Here is a 25,498-nt window from a genome sequence, read left to right on the forward strand (position 1 = left end):
TTAACGTAACGTAGCTTTTAAAGTCAAGCCAAGCAAATAGTTTATTTAAAAAACTCTAACATGATCTCTTTGAACTGATCAGAGTTCGATCCAATTTTTCAGTGCTCCACATGAGCTCTGTTTGTAGTTGTGCCAGACAACAAATCCTCATCATGTTCTAACTGCCCTCTTCCTCTGAACAAGTCTCCAGGCTGGTTGTCATAATTATGTCGACTAATCCATTAACCTGAGGAGGCTTCATGTTTACATCCTGAGCATAGCGAACAGCACCACCTCCATTTAGCTCAGCTTTACAGCCTGAGCATACATTCCCAATAAATTCAAGGGAGGTTACATTTCAGCAACTGTGCCTAGGACTGGCAGCATGCATCATAAAGAAATATCCATGAAACCAGAATGTTTGCATTTACTAATAAAACTGTTCCAGAACACCTTCATGGCTGCTATGCGTCGCATTAACATGGCAACAGTCCTCATAAGCACTGGTTACATAATGAGCCGCTGTCTGGAATTGCTTCTGGTTTTTTTCTTCACTGAAATAACAACACTTGAAAGCCAGTGTGCTAGAAAAGGCCACTGTGGGCGGAAAAGGCAGGGCTGCATCTCTCATTGAAAATAAGCAAGATCCTAAGTGACACAGAAAACACAGAATGGTGTCTTGAAATCTTATAGCTTTATATTTTCATAGCTGGGGTGTTCTTTTCCTGAACCAAGTTGGCATCTTTGGCTACCTCGCAATATGCACAAGTTGCCCCATTTCACCCCACTCCTACTAACCACACTCCCATGAGAACCATCTCCATCTCCAAGTATTTTGGAGTATTACATTTATACCTTGCTTGCTCTTCCCTCCAGGTAGTGCAGGGTTGCATACATGGCTATTCCTCTGCACTAATTTTTCCTCGCACAGCTTGTTGTTGTTTATTCATTTAGTCATGTCCGACTCTTCGTGACCCCATGGACCAGAGCACACCAGGCCCTCCTGTCTTCCACTGCCTCCCGCAGTTTAGTCAAACTCGTGCTGGTAGCTTCGAGAACACTGTCCAACCATCTCGTCCTCTGTCGTCCCCTTCTCCTTATGCCCTCCATCTTTCCCAACATCAGGGTCTTTTCCAGGGAGTCTTCTCTTCTCATGAGGTGGCCAAAGTATTGGAGCCTCAGCTTCAGGATCTGTCTTTCCACTGAGCACTCAGGGCTGATTTCCTTAAGACTGGATAGGTGTGATCTTCTTGCAGTCCATGGGACTCTCAAGAGTCTCCTCCAGCACCATAATTCAAAAGCATCTTCAGTGATCAGCCTTCTTTATGGTCCAGCTCTCACTTTCCCTGATAGAAAGGATTTACTGAAAGATAGTGACTGGCTTAACAGGCATCCAGTGAGCTTCATCAGTGAGTTGAGATTTAAAACTGCATCTCCCCAGTACAAATCCACCAGTCTTACCATAAAACTATGCTTTTTTGTCAGCTAGAACTCACTGGACCTCAGTTCCAACATCTCTCACGTGAGCGCCATTGCCATTATAAGAGAACAAGGGAAGCATTCATGGTGAGTTCTGGCACCTCTTTTTCTAGAAAAATAACCCTGCTCTTCACTGTCCGGGAACACTTCACATCAGCAAATGCAATACCTCATTGCCCAAAGTGGAGAACTGTCAAACTCATAGATGAGAGTGGGAAAAAGCTTCATGTTCATGCGGAGATCTGTGTATGCATTCAAGGTTCCTATGAGCACTTAAGCTGCTGGATTGGTGCCAAATATATGTTCAAACTTAAGCAAATTAACACCCACATATTCATGGAAATAATTAGAAATCAAATTTATGGATCAAAATGAGGCCTGCCATTTTTAAGAAGCTGACTCTGTATAAACAGTACTATTTGTATGTGAATCCTGACTAAGTGCTATCGTACTGAATCCAGATCTTTGTTGTTCTTCTGCTCCTGCATATTGCTTTGCTGAATTTGCAGTCTTCTGTTAATTGCAACATCACACAGCCATTCCCATGGCAACCAGTGTTGCTGCCACAAATGGGAATAGGTGAACTCATGCAACAAAAGCCTATGATCATTCAAACAGCCTCAGCAATAAGGTATAAAGAGGGCAACCAAGCCTTGATGTTGCTTAAATGGTTTGGAATAGAATGCCATCTCAAGATTTTCATGCCACAGCTATTGCTCTTAAATTTCAGACTGGCTTTGTGAGCTGTCAGATACTTGAGCTGCACAGCCAGGGGTAGCTCTAGAAAAAAATATTTAGGGAGGAGGGGAGAGACAAGAAAAGGCAAGGTACAGTTTAAGGTAGGGGGGCAAAATCTCTGTATTGCACATGCAAGATTAACATGCAGAAAGCTTGTTTGCTTATTCAGCAGTTGCAATTGTTCTCATGGAGCTGTGTCAGCATGGGGAGGGGTGGGGCAGAGAAAAAAATCAGGAAGGTCACATTCCCATGTGTGTGACCATCTATTTTAAAAAAGAAACAAAAACAAATTTGTGCACAAAGAATATTGGCTAGCATTACTGGATTTGCAAAGATTTTATGCAAATAATCACAAAGAAAAAAACGTACTCATGTTCTCCTGCTGTTCTCTGGCAAAGTAATGTAGCACACTACTGAAGAGCATGAGCTCTGAGCTATGAAATACCACATTCTTAGCTCAACTGGGAACACAACTGGGAAAGGGGTCGGGATAGGCAAGCCTTTACCTCTCATGCCTCTCCTCCCAATTTGTAATATGGAGATAAAATATGGACTAGATGACTTTTGGGGTTCCTTCCAACTCTGCAATTCAATGATTTATCCAGTTGCCTGGTGATGCTCAAAGTTCTGGGTCCATGGCAGGCATCACTATTGGGCCCTGGCAGGTGCCCAAGGATACTAGGTACAGATGCCAGCCCTGATTCTGCAGCTTACTAAAGTACGTATGTGCTTAGTTAGAATGCTACAGAATTACTAAAGTATGTGCTTAGTTGCAATGCTACAGAAACACAAACTATTGCTACTATTAGTCAACTGTATCACGAGTCATTTAGGAACCAGATGCAGTAGGATCCCACTATGTTGAATGTTGCACATTCATGCTCTACCATGACTGAGGGCAAAACAATTACAAAGTGTCTGAAAAACTAGCTTTTCCAACAGCCTATTGCTCTATTATTGAAATGAGGCATTCTCCCCAACAGACCCCTGCTGTAATAGATTCCACTCTGAGTATGCTATAAAGGTCAGATGGGACTTGAATTAAATTGCTTCACTGTTTGAAAATCTACCAGCAAAGGTAACAAGCCAGACTATGTTTTCTACTCCAGTGCCCCCAATATGAGGCTATGCAAGGAAGGACTCTTGGTGAAGCAGTCAATCAAAAATAATAAGAAAAAATGTGCCAGGCTTCAGCAGGGGAAGAGATGCACAGGTATTTGGGGAAGAGCTGTAGCTCAATGAAAGAGCACCTGCTTTGCATGCAGAAGGTCCCAGGTTCAATCCCCACATCTCCAGGTAGGTCTGGAAAACACCCCTGAAACCCTGGAGAGCTAATAACAGTCGGTGTAGACAATATTGAGCTAGATGGACCAATTAGGTTTGACTCAATATAAAACAACTTCCTATGTTCCTATTCAGCAATTGGGCAAGGAAGCCACCAATAGTGAACATAGCAAAAGTACTCTGAGCAATAATCCCTAGACACAGAAACACAGGAAGCTGTGTTATACTGAGTCAGTAGGTCTATTATGCTCAGAAATGTCCAAATCAACCAACTGCAGATTTCAGACAGGGATCTCTCCCAGTCCTACATGTGAATGCAGAGGATTGAACCAGGAATCTTTTGTGAGATATTTTATGCAATCAAACATAACTGTGCATAATTGCCAGTAAAGTACAACAGTAAAGGATAACAGGGATGTAAATTTCTAAAGAAGACTATGTGGTGCAATGGGTCAGTCCGTCTGGCTGTTAAGCAGAAGGTTGGTGGCGCAAGCCCACCCAGTGATAGCTGTGGGCAATATTCCTGCACTGCAGGGGGTGGGACAAGAAGACCTTTGGGGTCCCTTCCAACTCTACAATTTTATGAGTCTATGATTCTATGTCACCTCCCCTCTTCTCCAAGGAGCGGGGAAGTAAGGGTTGTTTCCTGCCTCCCCTCCCTCCTATGTAAGCTCAGCCCATGTATGAAGCTGGAGCTCCCAAGTCCAGACTCCATGTTTGAAGATACTTTTTTGTATTTTGTAACCAAGAATATCTTATCTGTGTTGTTTCTGCTGTAGCATTGAACAATGCATGGGCGAGTAAAGCATTTACACTTACTGAAGTTTGTGGTCTATTCACTCTGAGAGGGGTAGAGGTGGAGGAGCTCAATTGTAAATGCTTAATACAGTGGTACCTCGGGTTATATACGCTTCAGGTTACAGACTCCGCTAACCCAGAAATAGTGCTTCAAGTTAGGAATTTTGCTTCAGGATGAGAACAGAAATCGTGCTCTGGCGGTGCGGCAGCAGCAGGAGACCCCATTAGCTAAAGTGGTGCTTCAGGTTAAGAACAGTTTCAGGTTAAGAATGGACCTCCGGAACGAATTAAGTACTTAACCTGAGGTACCACTGTGTGGGAGAGAAGAATCTAACTGTGAACAGCTGTGACACAAAATCAAATAGATAGTGGCGCTTCTTCTGAGCTACAACCCAATACAATACAATGGAAGTTACCGGTAAATGCCCCTAAATGGGAAATTAAAAGGATGGCTCCCAGACCCAGCCACCCACCACTGATAAAATAAGAATAAAGAGAGGCCCAGGGCAGACATCAGTAACTGCCCAGGAATGTCATGGCCTAACACTGGGCCAGCTGTCACCAATTTGCCTATGTTCTGTAAAGTGTCAATTTATTTCTTCTGAAAATGCATAGAACCTACCTTTTCTGACCATAGGCTAAACACGGTCTTTCAATAGATACTTCTATGATTCTCATTGTTTCTGACTTTGGGTATGTGTTGCATTCCATATTGGCTGCATCCAGCTTACAGATTGTAAAAGAACAGGGAAAATATATCGAGAAAAACTAAACCACAAATCAAGCCATCTTTGTAAATAAGAGATGGCATTTGCTACAGTCATAATAGGATTCCAAATATATCCTTTGGCTAGAGCAAGATGCCACTGCAATCTCTGTGCTGTGCTGTAGCTGCAACTTACAAGGAATTCATCAGTTGCTCCTGGTTGAAAGGGCATATCTCCCAAGCTTTGGGAAGAAAGGAGAAGATTGTCACTTTTGCCCTTTGAGCCGTAAATCACAAGGGTTCTTTTACACTCCTGTGACAGTGGGGAATCTTGAGCAGTCTTTACCAGCACTCTCCACTGACCTGTGGAATAAAGGTAAACAAACAATCAAAACAAAATTGTATTTTATAAGACTGAGGAAGAACTATCAAGGGTTTCTTGCTATTTTTGTGACTAAAATGAATTTCAGCAGTGCTGTACATAAGGAAAGGACTTTTGAAGTCAAGTACTCACACATTCACTGCAGTGATTTGTGGGTTTTTTTGCAAAAAATAATAATTGCCAGTATTCATGGCTGGATAAAAGTGCTGTGAGTGCCAGCACAAAACAGCTGCCACATGCAGCAAAAAAGGGGGTTAGGATGCTCTGTACCACCACCAAAAAGCACTGATTCACTAAGATTGTGTCAATGGCAAGGCAACACAAGATCAGGCTATGAGATGTTGGAGACCAGTGTATTATACGCTATTATACAACTGCATTTTAGGCAAAGAGTAACTGCATGTTAGGCAGCTCTGTGACATTTTCAAGTAAGTTAATTTATGAAATAGCTACAACATCATTTGTCAACTTCATTTTCTGTCCCCCCCCCCCATTATGGTTTTTCTTAACAAGCTTAACATTAGTTAACAGTGTGATACAGCAATTAAAAAATCTAATGCTATTCTAGGCTGCATCCATAGAAGTATAGTGTCCAGATGAAGGGAAGTAATAGTACTGTTCTATTCTGCATTGGTCAGACCACACCTAGAATACTGTGTTTAGTTCTAGGCAACAGAGTTTAAGAAGAATATTGACATATTATGCCAATAAAGGATGAATGAATAAATACTGACAAGCTGGAATGTGTGCAGAGTAGGACAACCAAGATGATCAAAGGTCTGGAAACCAACCCAAGAAGGGTTGAGGGAGCTGGGTATGTTTAGCCTTTAAAAAAAAAAGCAGACTGAGAGGAGATATGATAGCCATCTTCAGATATCTAAAGAGCTGTCACATGGAAGATGGAGGAAGTTTGTTTTCTCCTGCTCTAGAGGCTAGGACCCAAATCAATGGTTTCAAGTTACAAGAAAGGAGATTCTGATCAGGAAGGACTTTCTGACAGCAAGAGCTGTTCGACAGTGGAATGGACTCCATTGGAAGGTTGTGGACTCTCCTTTCTTGGAGGTTTTTAAGCTGAAGTTGGATGGTCATCTGTCATGGATGCTTCAGTTGAGATTCCTTTGGTGAAGGGGGCTGGACTAGATGACACTTGGGGTACCAGTCAACTTTACACAATTCCATGATTCTTCCCCATTTTCCCATTTTTAAAATTCCCATTCCCACACATTTTCTCCTTTGCATGTGCTGTCCTGGCTCATTACCCTCCACCATACACAACTCTTCTTTATCACCAGTGAAGAGCTAACAGTTATGCAGGTCACAGGAGCAAGCCTCATGAAGGGGAGAGAATCAGCAATTATAGAATGGAAGAGTCAGATCTGCTGAGTCAGACATAGTTTTCCATGCTATCCTGCTCTAATTGATCCCTTCAATCAGTCAGGATCTGGTACAGGTGTTCCCTGGCACCGATAAGGCATCATACTATATTCTGTAGAAGGTGGCAGGGGGTGGGTTTCCCATAGGCAATCACAATGGCAGGCTTCCATAGCTGCTTATGGCAGCAAAGGTTCAAATCCTAAACATTTGAATTAATTTCTGCTTGTTTTAACACCCCTCACTAAAGCCCTTTGCTGTAACAGACATTTTGCTTCTCCTCTCATGTCATTTTATATTTACTTGTTGACATAGATGAGGGAGATCAGAACTGCTACTAATACATTGATGGTGCTCTGTCCTCTTTTTATTTAGTAATGTAGCAGCAGGAGAATGAAGGGAGGTGCAGCTCCCAGAGCAAAAGCGATTACACGATCTAGCAAAGCAAGAGGGTGAACAACAAACCCACCTTGGGGTGATAATGAGGGTTCATGACAGATTACCACTGGGAAAGACAGTAAATGCGGGAAATAATAATAAAAAAGGCTGGGTACTGCTCTTCTTTTCTTTGATGGCATTCCTACTTCCTGCCAGGAAATTTTAAGACCTCTTTGCAAAATGCTTTCCATTTCTAATAGAAAATCCAACTTTGCATTTCACCTAGCTGACAATCTTTTGTTAAAGCTCAATGTGTTTTACAAGTTGAATCGAGGCAATCAGAAATACAGGCAGAGACCATTTTAGGTCTCCATCCATATTTCTATGAATATGAAAACAAGAAAACACAAGTTGGTCTGTGTAGCAGCAGGCACTCCATCAGATGATGCTAGATCCTTAAAAGTAACAATGAAGCCATATCAAATTAGCAAAATAGGTCGGAATGGATAGATTGGTCCATGTCAGTCTTGCACGTGTTCATTCTTAAAACATCAATTGCATTCCTTTTCTGCATTTATCTGTGAATATTTTATCTGTATGAAAATTCTCGTTTAAATATGGATCTACATATAATTTTATATTAAAAATACACATTTAAGTACTTGTTTTAGCTCAATGTGCATTTTCCTAAAATATATATTCTAATACAGTATAGGCTTTTAAAAAAATGATCTTGGTACATATTTTTAGCTGAGAACTGTATTACAAAACTTGGAGAAGTTACATTCCAATTGGTGTATTAGTGCAGGAGGTGAAAATTAGTCTACTTAAAAATATGGACTGAATGAAACATCCCTCTGTTCCTAGTAATACCAACAGCCCAGCGTGGACTGCCATCACTGATATAAAATAATATGATGAAACAGAGCATGAGCAGCAGGAAAAACTGGTGACCAAGCAAGAGAGACTGTTACTGGGGCAACAGCAATAAGCAGGTGAAAAAGCAGAAATTTGACAGACTGTCTGGAGAGGCTCAATGGACTTGGTGGTGTACATGGACTTCAGGACAGGGATCTGCAAAACGTGGTTGTGCATAGTAGCTGTATAGCTTAAGTCTGCATTATTTCTGGATACTATGAGAATACCCTGATGAACTCTGACCTGAAACTGCTTTTGCTGTCACTTCACAATGCATTTTTTCCTCTCGCTTGCTAGAGTAGCTGTCTCCAATTATTAAATGACAGTGATGTTGGCGTAAACAAAACAAACCTTGGATCTGCTCTCAGAAGAACTTCTGACTCATTTTAGAATAGAACAATAAATATGAGGAAAACACTTTGTGAGAAATCCTTTTCACTACTCAGCTAAATGACTTATGATGCCCCTTCTACAGATCATTATCAGACAATCTGTATTTTCCATGTTAGCAGACGCTTTCCATGAATGGCTACTTGTAAAAGACAATGGCTGCATTTGCATGTAACACTAAACCATTATTGAATGCTAGATGGACAAGCCTGAATAAATGCAACCATGTGTTCCTCCTTTTTTCCCCCTTATGTGTCTGCTTCAGCCCAGAATGATGTTTAAATTCAAACAGCAAAGACTGTTTCTACAGGAAATGAATAGAGAGTGTAACTTACCTCTATATTCCATTGGTGCATTACTGTTTTCTAAAATAGAAAAGCAAAAACAATCTTATTCTTATTCACAAGAAGAATCTATAGTTTTAAGTTTAATTAGCAATTTGGTACCTAGGATATAATTATAGTACAAATGATCTTATTTTCAGTACTTACTTCTGGCAATTAGCTCTCTTTCTGTCTTCCCATCATCCTGGTACTCATCTAGCCATCTTCCATTGTAAAAAAAGAAAGTAATTACAGTGAAGGCAGTTAGTAATTAGTCTTGGTAAATCAAAACCCTGCATTATTTCCCTCCCCCCAACTTAACAAAGTTTCTAAGTATCACTTGTCAAGTTACATATTGTCTCTCCAGATATAAACAAGGGTAGCTGTTCTTAATACAGAGGAATGGTGTAGATTTATTTGCTGTAAACAATTTTATGTCGTGCTTCAGCCTAACAACTCCCAGGGTGGCGCACAGCAATTACAAAACCAACACACAATAAAAAATAAAACATACCAAAACAATTTTTTTTATTTAAAAAAACTGCAACAAAGAAGAGCATTCTACATTCAAGATGACACACCTTGAAAGTTCTTCTCTTCCATTACCACCTGTCTCACTTAAGCAGGTTCAGAGAAGTATTTTTGATTAAGATTTTAATGTTACAGCACAGCCATAGGGAAGATAGTGGTCCTTTGGTTCCAGCTTCCCAAGCCATTTAGTGTCATCCATTAAGACCTGGCAAAATGTGTTCCCTTTGGCCTGCCAGCATTAGTAACCTAGTGGGTGTATTAAGTTTTGGAAAAGTCCTCAAAAGCAAACCCACATATAAGATATTGCAGTAGTCTAGTTTGATGGTTACCAGACCACGGCCAGGCTATCTCTATCCAGGATAAGTCGCATCAGCACACCAGTCTTAGCTAATAAAATGTGCTTTAAATCATGGAGTTTACTTGGGCCTTCTATAAGAAGCTGGATCTGTCTCAGATATTTCAATGGGAGTACAAGTCCATCCTTAGAAGGTTCAACACTATGCCCCTAGTAAGACAAACAACCCACCAACAGTGACCTGTCTCATGAGAATTCTGCTTAATTTTATGGGCCCTCATCCAACAACCCCTTACTGATTCCTGGCATCAGTTCAACACACCACTACAAACATTTCTATATTTAATAATAATAATTCCACTGCCTCACCTGAATCAGATGAAAAGGAGAATACAGCTGGGTGTCATTAGCCTACTGACATTCATCCTAGTCCAAATGCCTGGATTACCTCACCCAGCAGATTCAGGTAAACGTGTCTCATGGAACGCGAGTTGGAACTTTGCAGAGCAGATTGTCATAAGACCAAGCAGTAGCCCCCTAACACCAGCATTTGTACATTGTCACTGAATGACAATGCCCCTGAGCCACAACCCAGAAAGTCTGTTGAGGCTTCTCATGCTCAAGAATATTAAAAGGCACTGAAAGATTCAGGAGGGCACACTCCTTCTTCTGACAACACAGATTATCCATCAAGGCAACCAATGCTTTTTCAACACCAAACCTGCTCTTGAACCCTATGAGGTCCTTCAAGGTTCTGCCCTGCCTCTGCATCATGCCTTTCTACTGTGTGCATGAAACCCCTGAGGCCATGCAGGGATTTGGAGTGACTTGTCATGTAGAAAACACTCAATTGTATTTCTTTTTTACACTTGAGTCAGGGAAGCAGCAGATGTGCTGAACTGCTATATGGAAACTACCATGAATTGGCTGAGGATCAATAAAGTGAATCCAGACAAGACAGAGAAACTGTGATTCATAGAAGCATAGAATTTTAGAGTTGGAAGGGACTACTAGGATCATTTTAGTCCAACACCCTGCAATGCAGGAATCACCTAGCCATGGAGATGTGGTTCAGCCTGTTCTGGTTTATATTATCAATAGCATACCTATTACAGGGAAACACTACTTCTTCTTCTTCCCCTTCCTCTCTCTCTTGAAATTTGATGACAACTTTTTCAAGGAACCAACCACTGCCTGTGATTCAATGACAAAAACATCCTATGCTTAGATTGCTTGTGTGTGAGAGAGGGGTGACAGTGGTGGTTAATTCAATCATATCAAACTCAGATAATCAGGACAAAGGGATTAACACAGTTCATTTGTGCAAAGCCAATAATTAATACTCTCAACACTTTATTTTCCCTCAAAAATAAGAAACCTTTAGGTCTAAGGGAAAATATTTTGTCTGAGATGGTTTTAACAGAATATTTGATGAGCTAAACACTGCATCTTTTTTACAGTTTGCATTGCATATGGGTGAAGGATGAAATGCTTAGCTTTTCGGTAGGGTGGGAGAGAGAGTTTTGCATTGTGCAACAGAAACTCAAGGAGAGCTAGGTAAACAAATTTCATTACTATTCAAACATATTTTAGAACCTTCCCAAATTATTGTTTTAAATAATAATATAATAAATTATCAGCTGATATTTATTTGATTCAGATGTGTTTACAGTAAGAAATACATTCATTGCAGGGGTAATAACTTTTCCCAGCAACCAAACCACATTTTTTATTTAATCTGGTTACATGACTGTGACATCCAAACTCATATACAACACAACTCCTCCACAATACCCACACAATTTTATCATATTTTAACAAGTTATATTTTGGGATTTTAAAAACTAAGAGACTGAGCATTTCCCTGATTCGATGCTCCAAGCTGGCAATCTTGGTATTTTAGGATGAAGCCTCAACTGGAGACAATGGGAATTCCTTTTGGGTAGACACATCTAGGATTGCACTGCAATTTCTTTATTGGTGAAATATTTGAACAAAAATGTTCCCTAAACTGACTGATTTGCAGGTAAATTCCACTCTTTGAAAAAGCAACATATATTTTTATTACTTCATCAGTGTGGAACTTTTCTTTTTAAAAAGGGATATAATACATCAAACGTTTTCCATACAGAAAAAAATAGGTCTGATTCACATTTTATGTCGCGGATGTGTATGTCTACTGCATACAAACCTGTAACGGTTAACAAAGCAATGTCTTTCATAAGCATGTAGTATATATGTACCAAGAGTAATAGCCAATCGTAGTTTCTTGGTGCATGTCTACCACATGTACCCATGTTTAGAGAGAAGGGGACATCACCTTGAAACATTACTGTGTTTATTGGGAAGCATGTGAACGACAAGAAGCAAACATGCTTTCCCATAAATTATGATTAAGCCATTAGACAAAACAACAACTATAATATGGGAGGAGTCAACAGTAATGCCAGGGAGAAGGCTCAGAATTGCTTGAAGTTCTTCTATAAAATTTGATTATCTTTATAAAATATATGTTATCATATAAGATGAATAAACTATATGCTCTTTATATACAGCAAGAAAAAAATATCTTGTCTGATCTTAGACCATGGAACTACACAGAAGAAAATGGGTATGCACTTTCAAACAGATTGTGAAACTGATCTATCAATAGGAAATTAGTTCTACCTGGACCAGTTCCATCGTGTCTAATGAGAATTTTATTCACAACTCCAAGCGATACAGCCATCAAGGAGAACACATCAGTCTGCAGAAACACAAAAATGAGAATCACAAACTGTTTTGTTTGGGGGTTTAAACGATAAAGCGGAGTATAAATTTTATGAAATTATTTTAAATTAAATATAAAATTTCATTGCCAACCATCACTGCTGTACTTTCACCGGGGTGGGCAAAATGTCAAGGGGGAAAAAGGCTAGCCAGAAGCAAGTGAGTCTAGCTGATTGAAATAGTAATCACTGCAATGTTAAGGGCACCAGTCTGTGATTCATGTGCTCCAGTTCAGCAGAGTCTAGAGCAGCTCCAGTCCAGATTTTATAAAAACCTCAAGAGCTCTAGCAACCAGGGCCCTGGGCATAGCTGTCAAGTGTCCCTTATTTGGCGGGACAGTCCCTTATCCCAGCGCCATGTCCTGCTGCTGTCCCAGATTGATAATGTCCCTTAAATTTCCCGGGTTTCAAAAGAAGCAGCTCCTCTCCCTCCCTCCCTGCCGGCCAGGGAGGAGGGAGGCTCCAACTGTGTTGGCGCGTGCGCCCATGCACACTCCGGGAGCTTGGTGGTGGTGTGACGCGTCGGAGAGAGACCCTCTGCCACCCCCTCTCTTTCGCAAGAGGTGAGCGCGGCTCCCCGCCACGTGACCTCGCCTCTGCCCAGACAGGGTCTCTCTCTTCTCTGCTCCCATCCCCGTCCAGTTTCTGGGCTGCGGGTGGCTCGAGCCCCACCCACTTGGCTGGGGCCTTGCACCGGCTCTGCTGCTTTCCCCTCGGCTTCCCATCTCATGCCGGTGGCTCTGGCGAGCCGGGAAGGTCAAGCGCAATATTGCATAGATTTGCAAAAAAAGAAGAAAAAAAAGACAAGCAGTGCAACCAGGGCCGGAGCAGGCAGCAGGGTGCAAAGGGCGGGAGGTAGGTAGAGAGCTGTTGTCTCCTCTTCTTCCTTCTCTTCTTCTGCTCAGCTCTTCTTCCTCCTTTCTTCTAGGCGCACTGTAGGGCTTGCTCAGTGTCTGTGGTTTTTTGGGGGAGGCTGTCGCTCTCTGCAATTGCTTTTGGGGCTTGGAAACACTTCCTCCCCCCTGCCCCCGATCACATCTCCTGCGTGGCTTGCTTGTTGTGCCACGCTTTTTGCGCTGCTGGCATCTGCCCTTGTCATCCATTGCGGTTGGGGGGAAAAGAAAAGCGGAGACTGCAAGGAGGTGGGGATGACTGATATATATTTATGTGCTTTAAAATGAAATGAGAGCAGGCTTCCACGCAAAGGGTTAAACCTGCCGCTTTCCCTCCATGCACAAAGCGCAACTTTGGCAACAAGGAGTAGCAGAACTGTTGCTATTAGCTGAGCTCTTTACTTTGGGACCTGTGATCCCTTATTTTGGCTGCTGATCCCTTATTTTCGAGGCTGCTGGTCCCTTTTCAAATCTGTAAGCTGACAGCTATGGCCCTGGGGCAGTTGAAGGGAGATTTCTGGTGGGTTTTTAACATGGCTAACGTTTGTTCCAGTAAGTTCTAGAATAAAATGGTTTGGTTACCATCCTTCATGTAGAGAATACTGAGCATTTAAGTAATTCTGTTTTAACTATGAAAAAAAAATACTTCGCCACATTGTATCGCTACATTTGAAACATATGGTGTGGATGATCACCACATAATAAATCTTCTCCATAGTTAACTGAAACATAATGCTCAAGTACAATTACATAAGTTTAAGTAACCTCAATGCAGACTGTCTTGCCAGAGTGGTGCATGCCCTGGTTATCTCCCACTTAGACTACTGCAATGAGCTCTACGTGGGGCTACCTTTGAAGATGACTTGGAAACTACAACTAATCCAGAATGCGACAGCTAGACTGGTGACTGAGAGTAGCTGCCGGGACCATATAACACCGGTCCCGATGAAGGAGCATCATAGCGATGCCACACATGCACCTTATATAGCGACGCCCTGCCCTGGGTGTCACGACGCATTCATTTGCCCCTGCTGAAGGCAGCCCTGTTTAGGGAAGTTTTAAAGGATTGGTGTTTTAATTATGCTTTTAGATATGTTGTAAGCTGCCCAGTGTGGCTGGGGAAATGCTGCCATGTGGGCAGGGTATAATGATGATAATAATAATAATAATAATAATAATAATAGTAGTAGTAGTAGTAGTAATTACTGCAATTATTTGACAATTCCAACAGCATCTTTTTCTTTACCTGACCACGCTGAAATGAAACTTTATTAGTCCTTGATTTATGAAGTTTTCGTTTTCCAGAATCTCCTCTGGTTCCAAAGAGGGTAATGTACACATTAGAATTTGTTTCTGCACCAGGGATTGTTCCAGTGTATACACTGACATTGTAGAATACCACTGAAAGAGAGAAAAAAAGCATTACTACTATGTGGTATTCAACTAAGTTTTACTCAGGGCAGACCCACTGAAATCAATTAACATCACCAAGTTATGTTGATTGCTTTCAATAGGTCTACTCTTAGTAAAACTTAGTTGAATGCCAACTATTATCATGACATTTCCATTATGTCCATAATCTGTCAAAAGACTGCTTCATACTGCGCTGTACTGACTTGAAGCTTGTGGCTCAAGCACTAGGGCAACAGAGTGATTTAATCCACTTTAACTGTGCAAACTTAAATTTCCAACATGTATTTGAATCCCTCCTGCAAAATATTGACAGTCTGGAGGTGACTCACTCTCTGTCTCTGTCTTATACACCCACACTTTTAAAAACTTGCTTTCATTTCCTGCTCAGGACAGAGACTTGGAGAAATTGGAAGGGATACAGAAATTAGTAATACAACTGTCGTTACTGTACTAAACTCTTAGGCCGCATGGCTATGCAGGCTTACATGGACTAAGCTCCGCTGAAAGTGTTTCTTAATTCTGGGTAAATTTCACAATCAGTCTTTAAAAGCTATTATATTTATTGTATTTAATATATTTCTGTACCACCTTTCAAGAATAAAATCCTTATCAAGGCAGTTCGTGTGAAATACAACAATGAAATTCCATAGATCACATTTTTAAAACAGCTCAATAAAACAATCCCATATTGTTAAAATTAGCAATCCAATATAAAATGCAGCAAAATACAGCCACCAGCAACAGGATACATAATGCCACCCGGGCTCCTTTGGGAGGAAGAATGGGATACAAATAAAGAATCAGATCCCCCAGTTTCTGTAAGCCAAGGTAAAATGGCAGGTTTTAAATGCCTGTTTGAAAATACAGTAAACCCACAATTTACACGCATTTAACGTGCTCGTTGATCTTTACACACTTGGCAAAAATTAAAAAGGGGGTGAGGTTTCAAGGAAAAAATGACTTTGGCATCCCCTTCCACCACAGAAACAATGTTTTTTGACCATATGTGATTTTGGCTTTATGATGATCCCTGGAACATAACCCCTGCATAAGCTGAGGGCTTGCTGTAACTAGGCATGAGGCCTGCCTAATATTACACAGCATAATGTTCCACAGTTGTGGGGCTACAATTACTAAGTACCTAAATATAACAAGCAATTCATTTAAGGTGTAAGCAACTTTGCTTGGAAGTAACAGGACTGGACTTTTCCAGCTGGCTACTACACAATAAGGCTTAGCTTAATAGCTCCAGCCACGGTTTGTAGGCAGCCATTAGAAAAACTAATTTTTTGGATGCATAGAAAATTCCAAATCTTTTACTCACAGTTCTGTACACACTGACAGGATTCAATAAACAACAGCTGCCATGGTGAAGTTAGTGGGAAAAAATCATGATTCATTAATAAACAAGTGCCTGCTATGAAATATTGTACTGAAAAGCTTGGGGAAGAGGGGAAGCTTCTCCCTCCCTCAGACCACCCCTCACTCATGCATAGACACACTTCGGAGGGTGAACTCTATATGTGACCATCAAGTGACGCCAAAAGCACACCAGCTTCCCAAAAAAATCTACCGGTGCCTTCGTTGGCTTGAGAACTGCAAGTGGAGCTTGTGTGTGGTAACAGATTTACCCAGAAGTCAGCTTCTGTTAACACTGATCACAGTGTATTTGATATCCCTTTGATATTAACACTAAAGCCTGTCTGAGCCTGTGCATGCTTAAGGAAAGGAATGCTGGAGGCAGAACAGCTTGCAAAACGAGAGAATGAAACTGATTGCTAGCTAAAAGGACGGGCCACTTTTAGCTGGGATTTCTGCAGTGATCCCTCCATTCTCACCTAAGGTAAAACAGAGGTCACATGCAGATCTTCAAAAAGAGGTGATGATGATGATGATGATGATGATGATGATGATGATTTGCACCAGCTACTTGAAAAACCTGAGCATGAGATGGTGGGATGTACTGCGGACATTGCACCAAGCACCACTGCAAACAGATGACCATGTGTGTGGTCCCTTTCAGCCTCAACACTTACTGATATTGATCGCCTGTCAACAAATCAGATGGCGTACGAACTCTAGGCTGAGCACCGAATACTAACTTTCCACACATACTTGAAAACTTCAGGAACCTGGTTGCCTGACTTAAAACATACACATCTACACAGTAACATGGCAATGCCTGAGCATATCAGATAGGTACGGCTTACCACATTACAAACTGGGTGTATTAACTTGCCCTGGCACGTTAACTAAGTGTATTAACATGCCCTCTAACCAATGAAGTTTCTAAGCTGCAGAAGCAGAAGTTGTGACATGCTGCTGCAGCTGAAATATGTCTCTCTGGCCAGAGGAGCAGAAAGCTGCTAACTAGTTGTGCCCCCACTCCCAATAAAATACTACTCACTTCTAAAGTTGTCACTGAACCAGAATTTTACTAAGTAAAACAGAAATTCATTCCCTTGTGTGTTACTAGGACAGGCAAACCAACAAGCCTTGGTGTGCATTATGCATTATTTAACTTTGTATAAGCTGTAGTATTCAGAAAGATAGCACCATTCAGGAAAATCACTCTGCACGTGCTCTTTTGACTCCTGAAAGTCTTCTTATTGTTATAGGAAAAAGGCACTCTGCATACTCATTTTGACACTGGGCCCTCAAAAAGAATTTTTGTTCTCTTCATGGGAATCGTACTTGTTCAAGGACACTTGGTCTGAGATGCCAGGTTTTGTTTTGTTTTGTTAATAAAGAAGTGATTTCTTACTATAAGAAGTGGATCAGATCATGCTCAGTTCCCAGCTGCATGGAAGAGGAATACAGTTCTCTATACATTCCCACGTCCTCTGAGCATGCAGAATTTTGGGGGGAAGGGGGGACACAGACATTTTCTAAACACATTTTGATAATGTGAACAGACCTGAGGTCTTAAGAGTGCAGTTTCACTCAACCCTGCTGAAAGAAGGTGCTTTTTTTCATTGGCTATTTAGTCTTAGCAGCAAATCTTATGAGTGTAGCTGCTCATGGAATTGAGACATGTCTCTTTCTCCCCCCTGACTTCCTCTGTAAGTGGTTTGGAACACTCCAATTCTCCCCAAACCACTATTTATCAGCACAGGAGAAACAATATTGTAATGGTTTAAAATGCCTATTTTTCTTCTTGTACTGCAGCAGTAACCAATAGCAATATATAATGTATTGCAATCATCATTCAGGGCCTGATTCCTGGCTCTTGAGCTTGAGGTCGTTGTACCTTGCATTCAGTGGCATTATATTAGCATTAAACTGCAGGGAAACAGGGTATTGCCATATCCTCAGTCAAATGGGAAATAATTTGGGAAATACCATTCACAGGATAAAACACAAATCTGGAGATGCTATCTCAGCATGCAGAAATGACACTATATTTAGACACTCATCTGGAAGCATACAAGATCATGAAAAAGAAATGAAGGGCAAAAATTAAGTCAATTAATGTAAATATCACGATGGTGCTTCCTGGAGTGAAAAGGGGAGATTTTTATTTTTATTTTAAAGAAAATATGAGATTCAAATGTGAGATTCATTTCTTAAAGGTGAGCATTAATCAAGCTCTTATATCACACAGAAACAAAATCACCACATCACTAGGCAAAAGAGCAAAGGAAGAACAGGAATCTGTTAAGTGAAGCAAGGGAAATCCAAGAACAAAGGTTACTTTTTAATAGGTTGCCAATGATTGCCCACTTCGCCCTTCCAATCAGCTATTTCCTGACTATTTGAAAAGGCAAACAGAACCAGGCAAATGTTTTTCTTTTCCCACCTCATATTTTGCAATATTTTGAAGTGTATCTGAAAAATTCAGGGCACTCTAAAAGCAAACTCATGAAAACATTATCTTGAAAGTCTCTGCTATGCAGACTGACAGTCTTTGAACTTAAATCCATCTGCTGGGACAAACTTTGTATACTTTTATTGGACATATAGCAATAACAGGTTTACTCTGAGCATTTGAACAGTATTTTCCTTCAAATGCTTTGCAGGCTTATAAAAGCAAACATCATAATTGCTGGTGAGTCAAACCAATGCCCTATGTAGTTTCAATGGTAGCAGAAGATGAGGTGCTCTAGGGAAAACGTCACGGTTGGGGACACAAGAACAGGCCTTTTAAAATCTATTGAGCTCAGTCTAGAAAAAATAAGAGTAACCTTAATTTAGTTCCCTCAACCAATGGTCTAAAAATGGACAGAAATTGGCTTCTGCGGTATCATGGAACCTTCAGGAAGTATCAAACTATTAAAGAAGCGGTTGACTAGGAAAGGGCGAAGGTTAGGCATTTCTGAGTCAGTGAGATTAGGAGTGCTAACTTTTAAATAAAGATCCAAATTCACTGCCAGATCTTGAACTGCAGGTCTCTAGTTATTAATGTATCTCTTGCAGTTTGTTAAACATTTGTCACAATGACCACATTCGGATAATCATGTCATGAATAAGAACACTCCAGAATTTCCTCTCAAAACAGGTGCATGAAATCCCACCAGCTATATGTTTCAAATGTCTTTTAAAACCTCATTTATTTACCCAGGCCTATTTTGATACTTAGGAGGGTCCATAGGAGCCAACTCCCAGAGGCCAAAGTTCCATTCTGCTTCCCCATTAAAATATTTGAGGGAGCTGGGCCCCCCAAAGTTGATGGGCATTGTCACTCAAATGGTGTGTGCGCGCCACATAATGTGGTTGATTATGTGGGGTGGGGCTCACCTGCCTCCCCAATATTTTATTCAAGTTGGCACCCCTGGGAAGGTTACTCCGTTTTCTTACTGACTGCTAAATTTTTATCATTTAAAATAATGCATTGTATTTATTGTTGTTTTCTTTTTTTAAAAAATGTAACCTTTTTGTGATGTTTGGAATAGTCATGTACTGCTTAGATGTTTTTCTTTTCAAAATGTGAAACAATATATACATTATTTAAATAAATAAATTTAAAGCAGCCATTTGTGCCCTTTAAAAGCACCACATAGTCTTAGCCCCCACTTTTTATAGTAGGATCAAACAAACCAGGAATTCTTCTGCTAACCATAGATTCCCATATTGTCCGATATAGGAAACCATGGTTCATAAGCTTTGGAAGAAGCCAGCATATTAAATAGTGGTATGAAAATGGTTTAATATCCTGGCTTGATCCAAAGAATAACAAAACAAGAACCTATAATTAGTGTAAGACATTTGAATTTGTTTGTGTCCACCAGAAAGGGAGAAGCAAAGGTGCTGCATGTGCAGTCAAAAGGATTCTTACATCAGATTATAATGCTGATATATGATTGTTCAAACTCTCCTAGTAGGAACTACATTACAATGTTCAAACCAAGTTCAAGGTTAATGCTGCAGTTATTCGAGTCTACCTGTCTGTGAGTTATGATTTAAGGATTACAAATCAGTTGTCAAACAGAGTAAAAAAAAAAACAAAAAAAACCAGCCATATAAAACTACTAGGAAAGGATTTCTGGAAAGATGTAAGAAGCAAAAACAAAAATAAAAATGAACCTGGATATGAAAATGAGACATAAAGGTCCAGACAGACACAAAGCATGACAGGGAGATGAAAAATTCAATGGCATGGAATTATAGGCAAAATAATATAAGCCTTGAACTATGAAGAATACAAAACATACATAGTTGGGGAAAACATACCATGCTGGGCCAGAGCTTCTGGAGAAATAGTATTTCATTGTCAGAATTTTGCATTGATTGGTATAATGAAAGAAGACAATCAAAAAGTGAGAACCTATCAATGCAAGATGCAGAGAAATATGAAGGTGTGTCAAACATTATGTTTAAAAAAAGAACTACCATTATCTAGAGATAGCAAGACAGAGAAATTACACAGCAAGGACAGAAAAATTAAAACCATCTTCAAGCTTTATGGTTTCATTGTGGCAGAATATAAAAAAGAAGCAAGATTGTAAAGCAATAAATAATGAAGTACAGTAGCAACATGAAGCCTGCTAACACCTCAGTTGAATTTATGAAATAAAATTTCTTCTGCTACTTCATATTCTGTACAAAATAAGTTTTTTATAATTAAGTGAATGGATCGCTGGAAAAATATCCAGATTGATCTGAAATTTATATTGGATTGTAATTATGTATCATGTAATACATCATTTGTTTTCTGTAATATAACAACCTATAAAGGCTGCACATTTGGTGCTTCTAAGCAATTATCCCTTTAAAATAGGAATGCAGATGGTAAAAGTTTCCTTCTCAGAGATGGGGGGGGGAGAGCAAAAGTTTTTAGTTGGGCTGTCTATTGATATTCAATTGAAATGAACCAAAAATCAATAGGTAATTTGAAGTCATAAACTTATGAATTTAGGACTTGTCTGACAGCAATATAATGTTTCCATTTGCATTTATTTGTCAAATATATTTCAATAAGTATAATGTGCCAGAGAAGGAAAATATAAATATACCATTATAACACCATTATTAATAAAGCTGAACAAATGTTCTACTTTGGCGGGAAATACATCCAATGAAAAATACTGGCCACACTGAAAACTCATTTACTCTAAAACATTATTATTGGGCTGGATCCAAAGGTGCCCTTCTGCATATAGAAGCTGTCTTCTGTTCATTAAGGATACCAAAGATGTTTATCTGGAGGTGCACAAGTTCTTGTTCCAGCTGAATCAAGAGAATGGCTACAGAATGTAGCTACTACAATATAGCTGTGTGAATTCTTGTGCAGTACCTATTTTGCTTATATTCATTCATTCATTCATTCATTCATTCCAGTGTTTACAGTACACCCTACATTTCAAGGCAAAAAGCCTTCACAAAACAGCTTACAATAAAGCTAAAAATGGTATGGTAGAAATACAATTACGTATAAAAATAATAAACTTCAGCACAGCTAACACTGGATTTCTCATGGTGCCTGTCTCCACTACTCCAGATGTGAGGACTTGAACTCAACTCCTTTTTGAGCAGCAGAGGGCTATCACCTACTCCTTGGGGGCAGCACTTGTCTGCCTTTTAGAACGGACTGATCCCATGTTCAGCTGATGTTGACATGGAATGCTTTCCTACTTTGGTCTCACAAAGTTCTCGTTCACCTTCCTTTGAGTGATCTTAGGTGGCTTCTACTGTACTTATCCTGCCTTACAAGCACTTATCCTGTGCTTCATCTTCTCATTCATTCTTATTGTGGTATACTTTATACTATGAATGACCTAGTCCATGATGTTAAGTTGGTATGCAGAAGCTTGACCTTGGTGCCTTTCATTTCCCTTCTAGGCCTACAATTCCTGGATTCTATAAATAATTCAGTTCATCAGGAAGCCAAACATAAATTTACTGTATTTTGAATCTCTGAATACCCTCAGATATTTTATTTCATCTTGAATAACATTTGCCTAACTGATAGCACATGTATTCCCACCAGGAGGCACTACTCTTTTCTTCTATATTTATTACATTTATATCTGGTCTTACGTCCAAGGAGTGCAAGGTGGTATAAATAGTTCCACACACACACACACACTCATCCTCATAACAACTCTGTGACATTGATAGTGAATGGGCCAAGGTCATCCATTGAGATTCATGACTGAGGAGGAATTCAAGCACAGATCTCCCCTCTCCTAGTCTTACAGTCTAATCATTACACCACACAGGTTCTTTTCTTGTCAATTAAACTATAATTAATAATAGTGAAAAGCTAACCCATCCAGATCCCATCGGTGAAATTGAAGGTCATAACTCTTTGAATAAACTTCTGTTTCGCTCTTTCTAAACAGCAAGAAACTGCTAAAACAAATAACTGAGCTTAAGGACACTTTGGTCATAGCTCCAGGAACAGTGCCTGAAAGACAAGGGGAAAGGGTAACAACTTACGTTCTAACAGTTTCTGCTGTTTATTTTGGTTTCACTTCTTTGCAATGAAGACTCATGAAAGATGCTCAGTGGACCTCAGTCCTTTACACGTGTAGCTTAATATATGTAATTATATACTCACATGGTATAAGTGCTTTGTTAGGCCTCCCTATTGCTATTTCTCTCCATGTTTCTCCATCACCTTGGCTTTCAGACAGCCAGCAGTTGACAGGTAAACAAATTTCTTGGTCCAATGGCGAGTTCATTCTAATCTCATCAATGTACCAACTAGGATCTGGTCCACTATTGTCATGGCCAATCCGGATTTTATACAGCTCTCCAACATCTTTTAGATTAATCTGCAAAATAATAAAATAGCAAAAGCTATTATTATAGTTCATTGGCCCATTATAATTCATTCGCCCATCACAAAACTCCCCTGATTAGTACATATTACCAAAGAGGTATACCAATCATCTTCCCCCCTAAGTGCAGTAAGTCATCCATAAGTGATATATAAAATAAAAGCTATTTATTTGACTGCCTACACCAGTACCTTCCTGCTTGCACTTTAAGATCTGCTTAGGAAGCTCTCCTAGGCTGGATCTAGACACATCAAAGAAGCATTTCAGGAAAACACGTTGTAAACTTTAGTTACAGGTAGGTAGCCATGTTGGTCTGCCGTAGTCGAAACAATAAAAAAATTCCTTCCACTAGCACCTTAAAGGTAAAGGTAAAGGACCCCTGATAGTTAAGTCCATTCGTGAATGACTCTGGGATTGTGGCGCTCATCTCGCTTTACTGACTGAGGGAGCTGACATTTGTCCACAGACAGTTTTTCTGGGTCATGTGGCCAGCATGACAAAGCCGCTTCTGGCAAAACCAGAGTAGTGCACGGAAACACTGTTTACCTTCCCACCTATTTATCTACTTGCACTTTGATGTGCTTTCGTGCTGCTAGGTTGGCAGGAGCTGGGACCGAGCAACGGGAGCTCACCCCATCGTGGGGATTCAAACTGCTGACTTAATTTGTTCCAGAGGTCCATTCTTAAGCTGAAACCTTTCTTATCCTGAGGCATGCTTTCACTAATGGGGCCTTCCGCTGTGCGTGCGCCTCCGACACGTGATTTCTGTTCGCATCCTGGGGCAAAGTTCACAAGCAAGAGCAGCTACTTCCATATTAGTGGAGCTCATAACCTGAAGTGTTCATAACCAGAAGCATTCATAACCAGAGGTACCACTGTAAAATGCTTTTTCTTTAGCAATCTAGCTGAGTTCCAAGTGTACCCACACCACAAACTAGCAAGGATGGCAGCCATGTGATAGAAATCCATCTCTATGGTAGCCCCACAGCTATGGATTTCTTTTCTCTTGAACCTGTGTGTAATGCCTACATTACAGGCAGGGCCAACCAACCTTTGCCAAAGGTGGAGGTGGAGGAAGGAGCAGCAGCAGATCTGGTTCCAGTGGTGCCATAGCTGACATCTACCTCTTTTCCTCTTCCCAGTGTGGGTATTTTATGCATGTTGTAGGAACCCGTATAATTTGGGCCCACAGCCATGCTGGAGGAGTTTGACAAGTGGGTAGGTACAAGTATTCTGCACTCACTTTCTCAAAACTATCAGCAACTTTAGAAAATGAAAAGAAAAAAGATATCCAATTTGGCCCACCAAGTGGACAAATTTCAACATGAAAAATAGCACTAATTAAAATAGCACCCTTAAAATCCTTTACCAAAAAAAGAAGGTGCAGGCGTTTTATTCATGGGAGTTACTAGTGAATTGCATTTTAGCTAAAAAAACACAAGCATTGTGTCATGCAGAATACAGAAAATAGATACAAACTCCACTTTGGCCTGGACTGTGAAAGGAGTGTGCTAAGTAATTGTAACCTTCATAAGCACGCTTAAACATGTCCATGACAACAAATGATAGAAAATGAAAACGCAATGAACACACCGCAGGAAAAATAAATATGATATTCCTGCCACACAGTTAGATGGGAGAATTCTTAACCCCAGTAAAATTATGAAGGCTGAAGCCATGGCCTGGGTGACAGCAGAACCATACTTTGATAATCCAGGGTAAAAGAGGCCAATGGAGGTGCTGCCCAAAAAATCACGGAGAAAGAACCAGAACTAATCTACTCCCACCTAGTGCCTCAAGGCAATCATTGAAACATTAACTCTCTACAGAATATACCATGGCAGATTACACAAGATGTGCCTGCAGGCAAGGAATAGTCTAAAACAGACAAACTGACATAAATGCCTTCGGTTTTGAATGGTGCACTGCAGCCTTTTAAGAGAGTTAGTGCAGGCTCAGTTCTTCTATTCAGAACACTAAAGCACACTTCATCAAGTCAGCACCCCCTTTCCCTCCTCTTTCAGTTATAGCATGTGATACTGAAACTGGGGATAGCTGGGGATTCTGACCTGTGTTTTGCCATAATATGGCCACAGGCAGCATTTGGACAGCAGTCCTAAATGTATGTACTTGACAGCCTACCTCTCCAAAGCATTCCTCCTGTTGAAGTACAAACACAGTAGTCATGCTCAGCATGAACTTTAGCAAAAGGCAAACACTCCTTAGCTTTCATTTTGTTACCAGGGGAAACACTGCGCATACATCTGAAATTACTACATGGAATTACTTCTGACAGTTGCTTGTTATCATATGAAATCTGCTAGCCCTTTTGCTATTGTACACCAGATAAACTATATTTCTAAAATAAGAGGATATGCTTATATTTGCTCAGAGTAGTTAACACAAATATGATCCTTAGTAGACAGAGGCCACATTCGCACTGTGCATTTAAAGCACTTTGATGCCCCTTTAAACAATCATGGCTTCCTCCCAAGAATTATGGGAGCTGTAGTTTGCTAAGGGTGGTGAGAATTGTTAGGACAACCATTTATCCCTCCTAAGCTACGATCCCTGGAGTGGTTTAACAATCCATCCCTCTTCCCAGGGAACTCTGGGAATTTTAACTCTGA

The 25,498-nt window shown here is 40.4% G+C and overlaps 1 protein-coding gene across 4 annotated transcripts in view; it reads right to left on the reverse strand.

The window, feature by feature from the left end:
- The window catches only part of RP1 (RP1 axonemal microtubule associated), a 177,878-nt gene that overhangs the window by 66,834 nt on the left and 85,546 nt on the right, over nucleotides 1-25,498 (reverse strand). For all 4 annotated transcript variants that reach the window (XM_083450883.1, XM_083450885.1, XM_083450884.1 and 1 more), the window contains 7 exons: nucleotides 22,646-22,862; nucleotides 14,480-14,634; nucleotides 12,240-12,318; nucleotides 10,679-10,766; nucleotides 8,915-8,970; nucleotides 8,759-8,788; nucleotides 5,181-5,347 (listed from right to left, as the gene is read on the reverse strand). In XM_083450883.1, the coding sequence (XP_083307009.1) occupies nucleotides 5,181-5,347; nucleotides 8,759-8,788; nucleotides 8,915-8,970; nucleotides 10,679-10,766; nucleotides 12,240-12,318; nucleotides 14,480-14,634; nucleotides 22,646-22,862 (792 nt within the window). The remainder of the gene's footprint in view (nucleotides 1-5,180; nucleotides 5,348-8,758; nucleotides 8,789-8,914; nucleotides 8,971-10,678; nucleotides 10,767-12,239; nucleotides 12,319-14,479; nucleotides 14,635-22,645; nucleotides 22,863-25,498) is intronic.

Source organism: Podarcis tiliguerta, assembly GCF_965153285.1.
Source record: "Podarcis tiliguerta genome assembly, chromosome: 7".
Classification (NCBI taxonomy): Eukaryota; Metazoa; Chordata; class Lepidosauria; order Squamata; family Lacertidae; genus Podarcis; species Podarcis tiliguerta.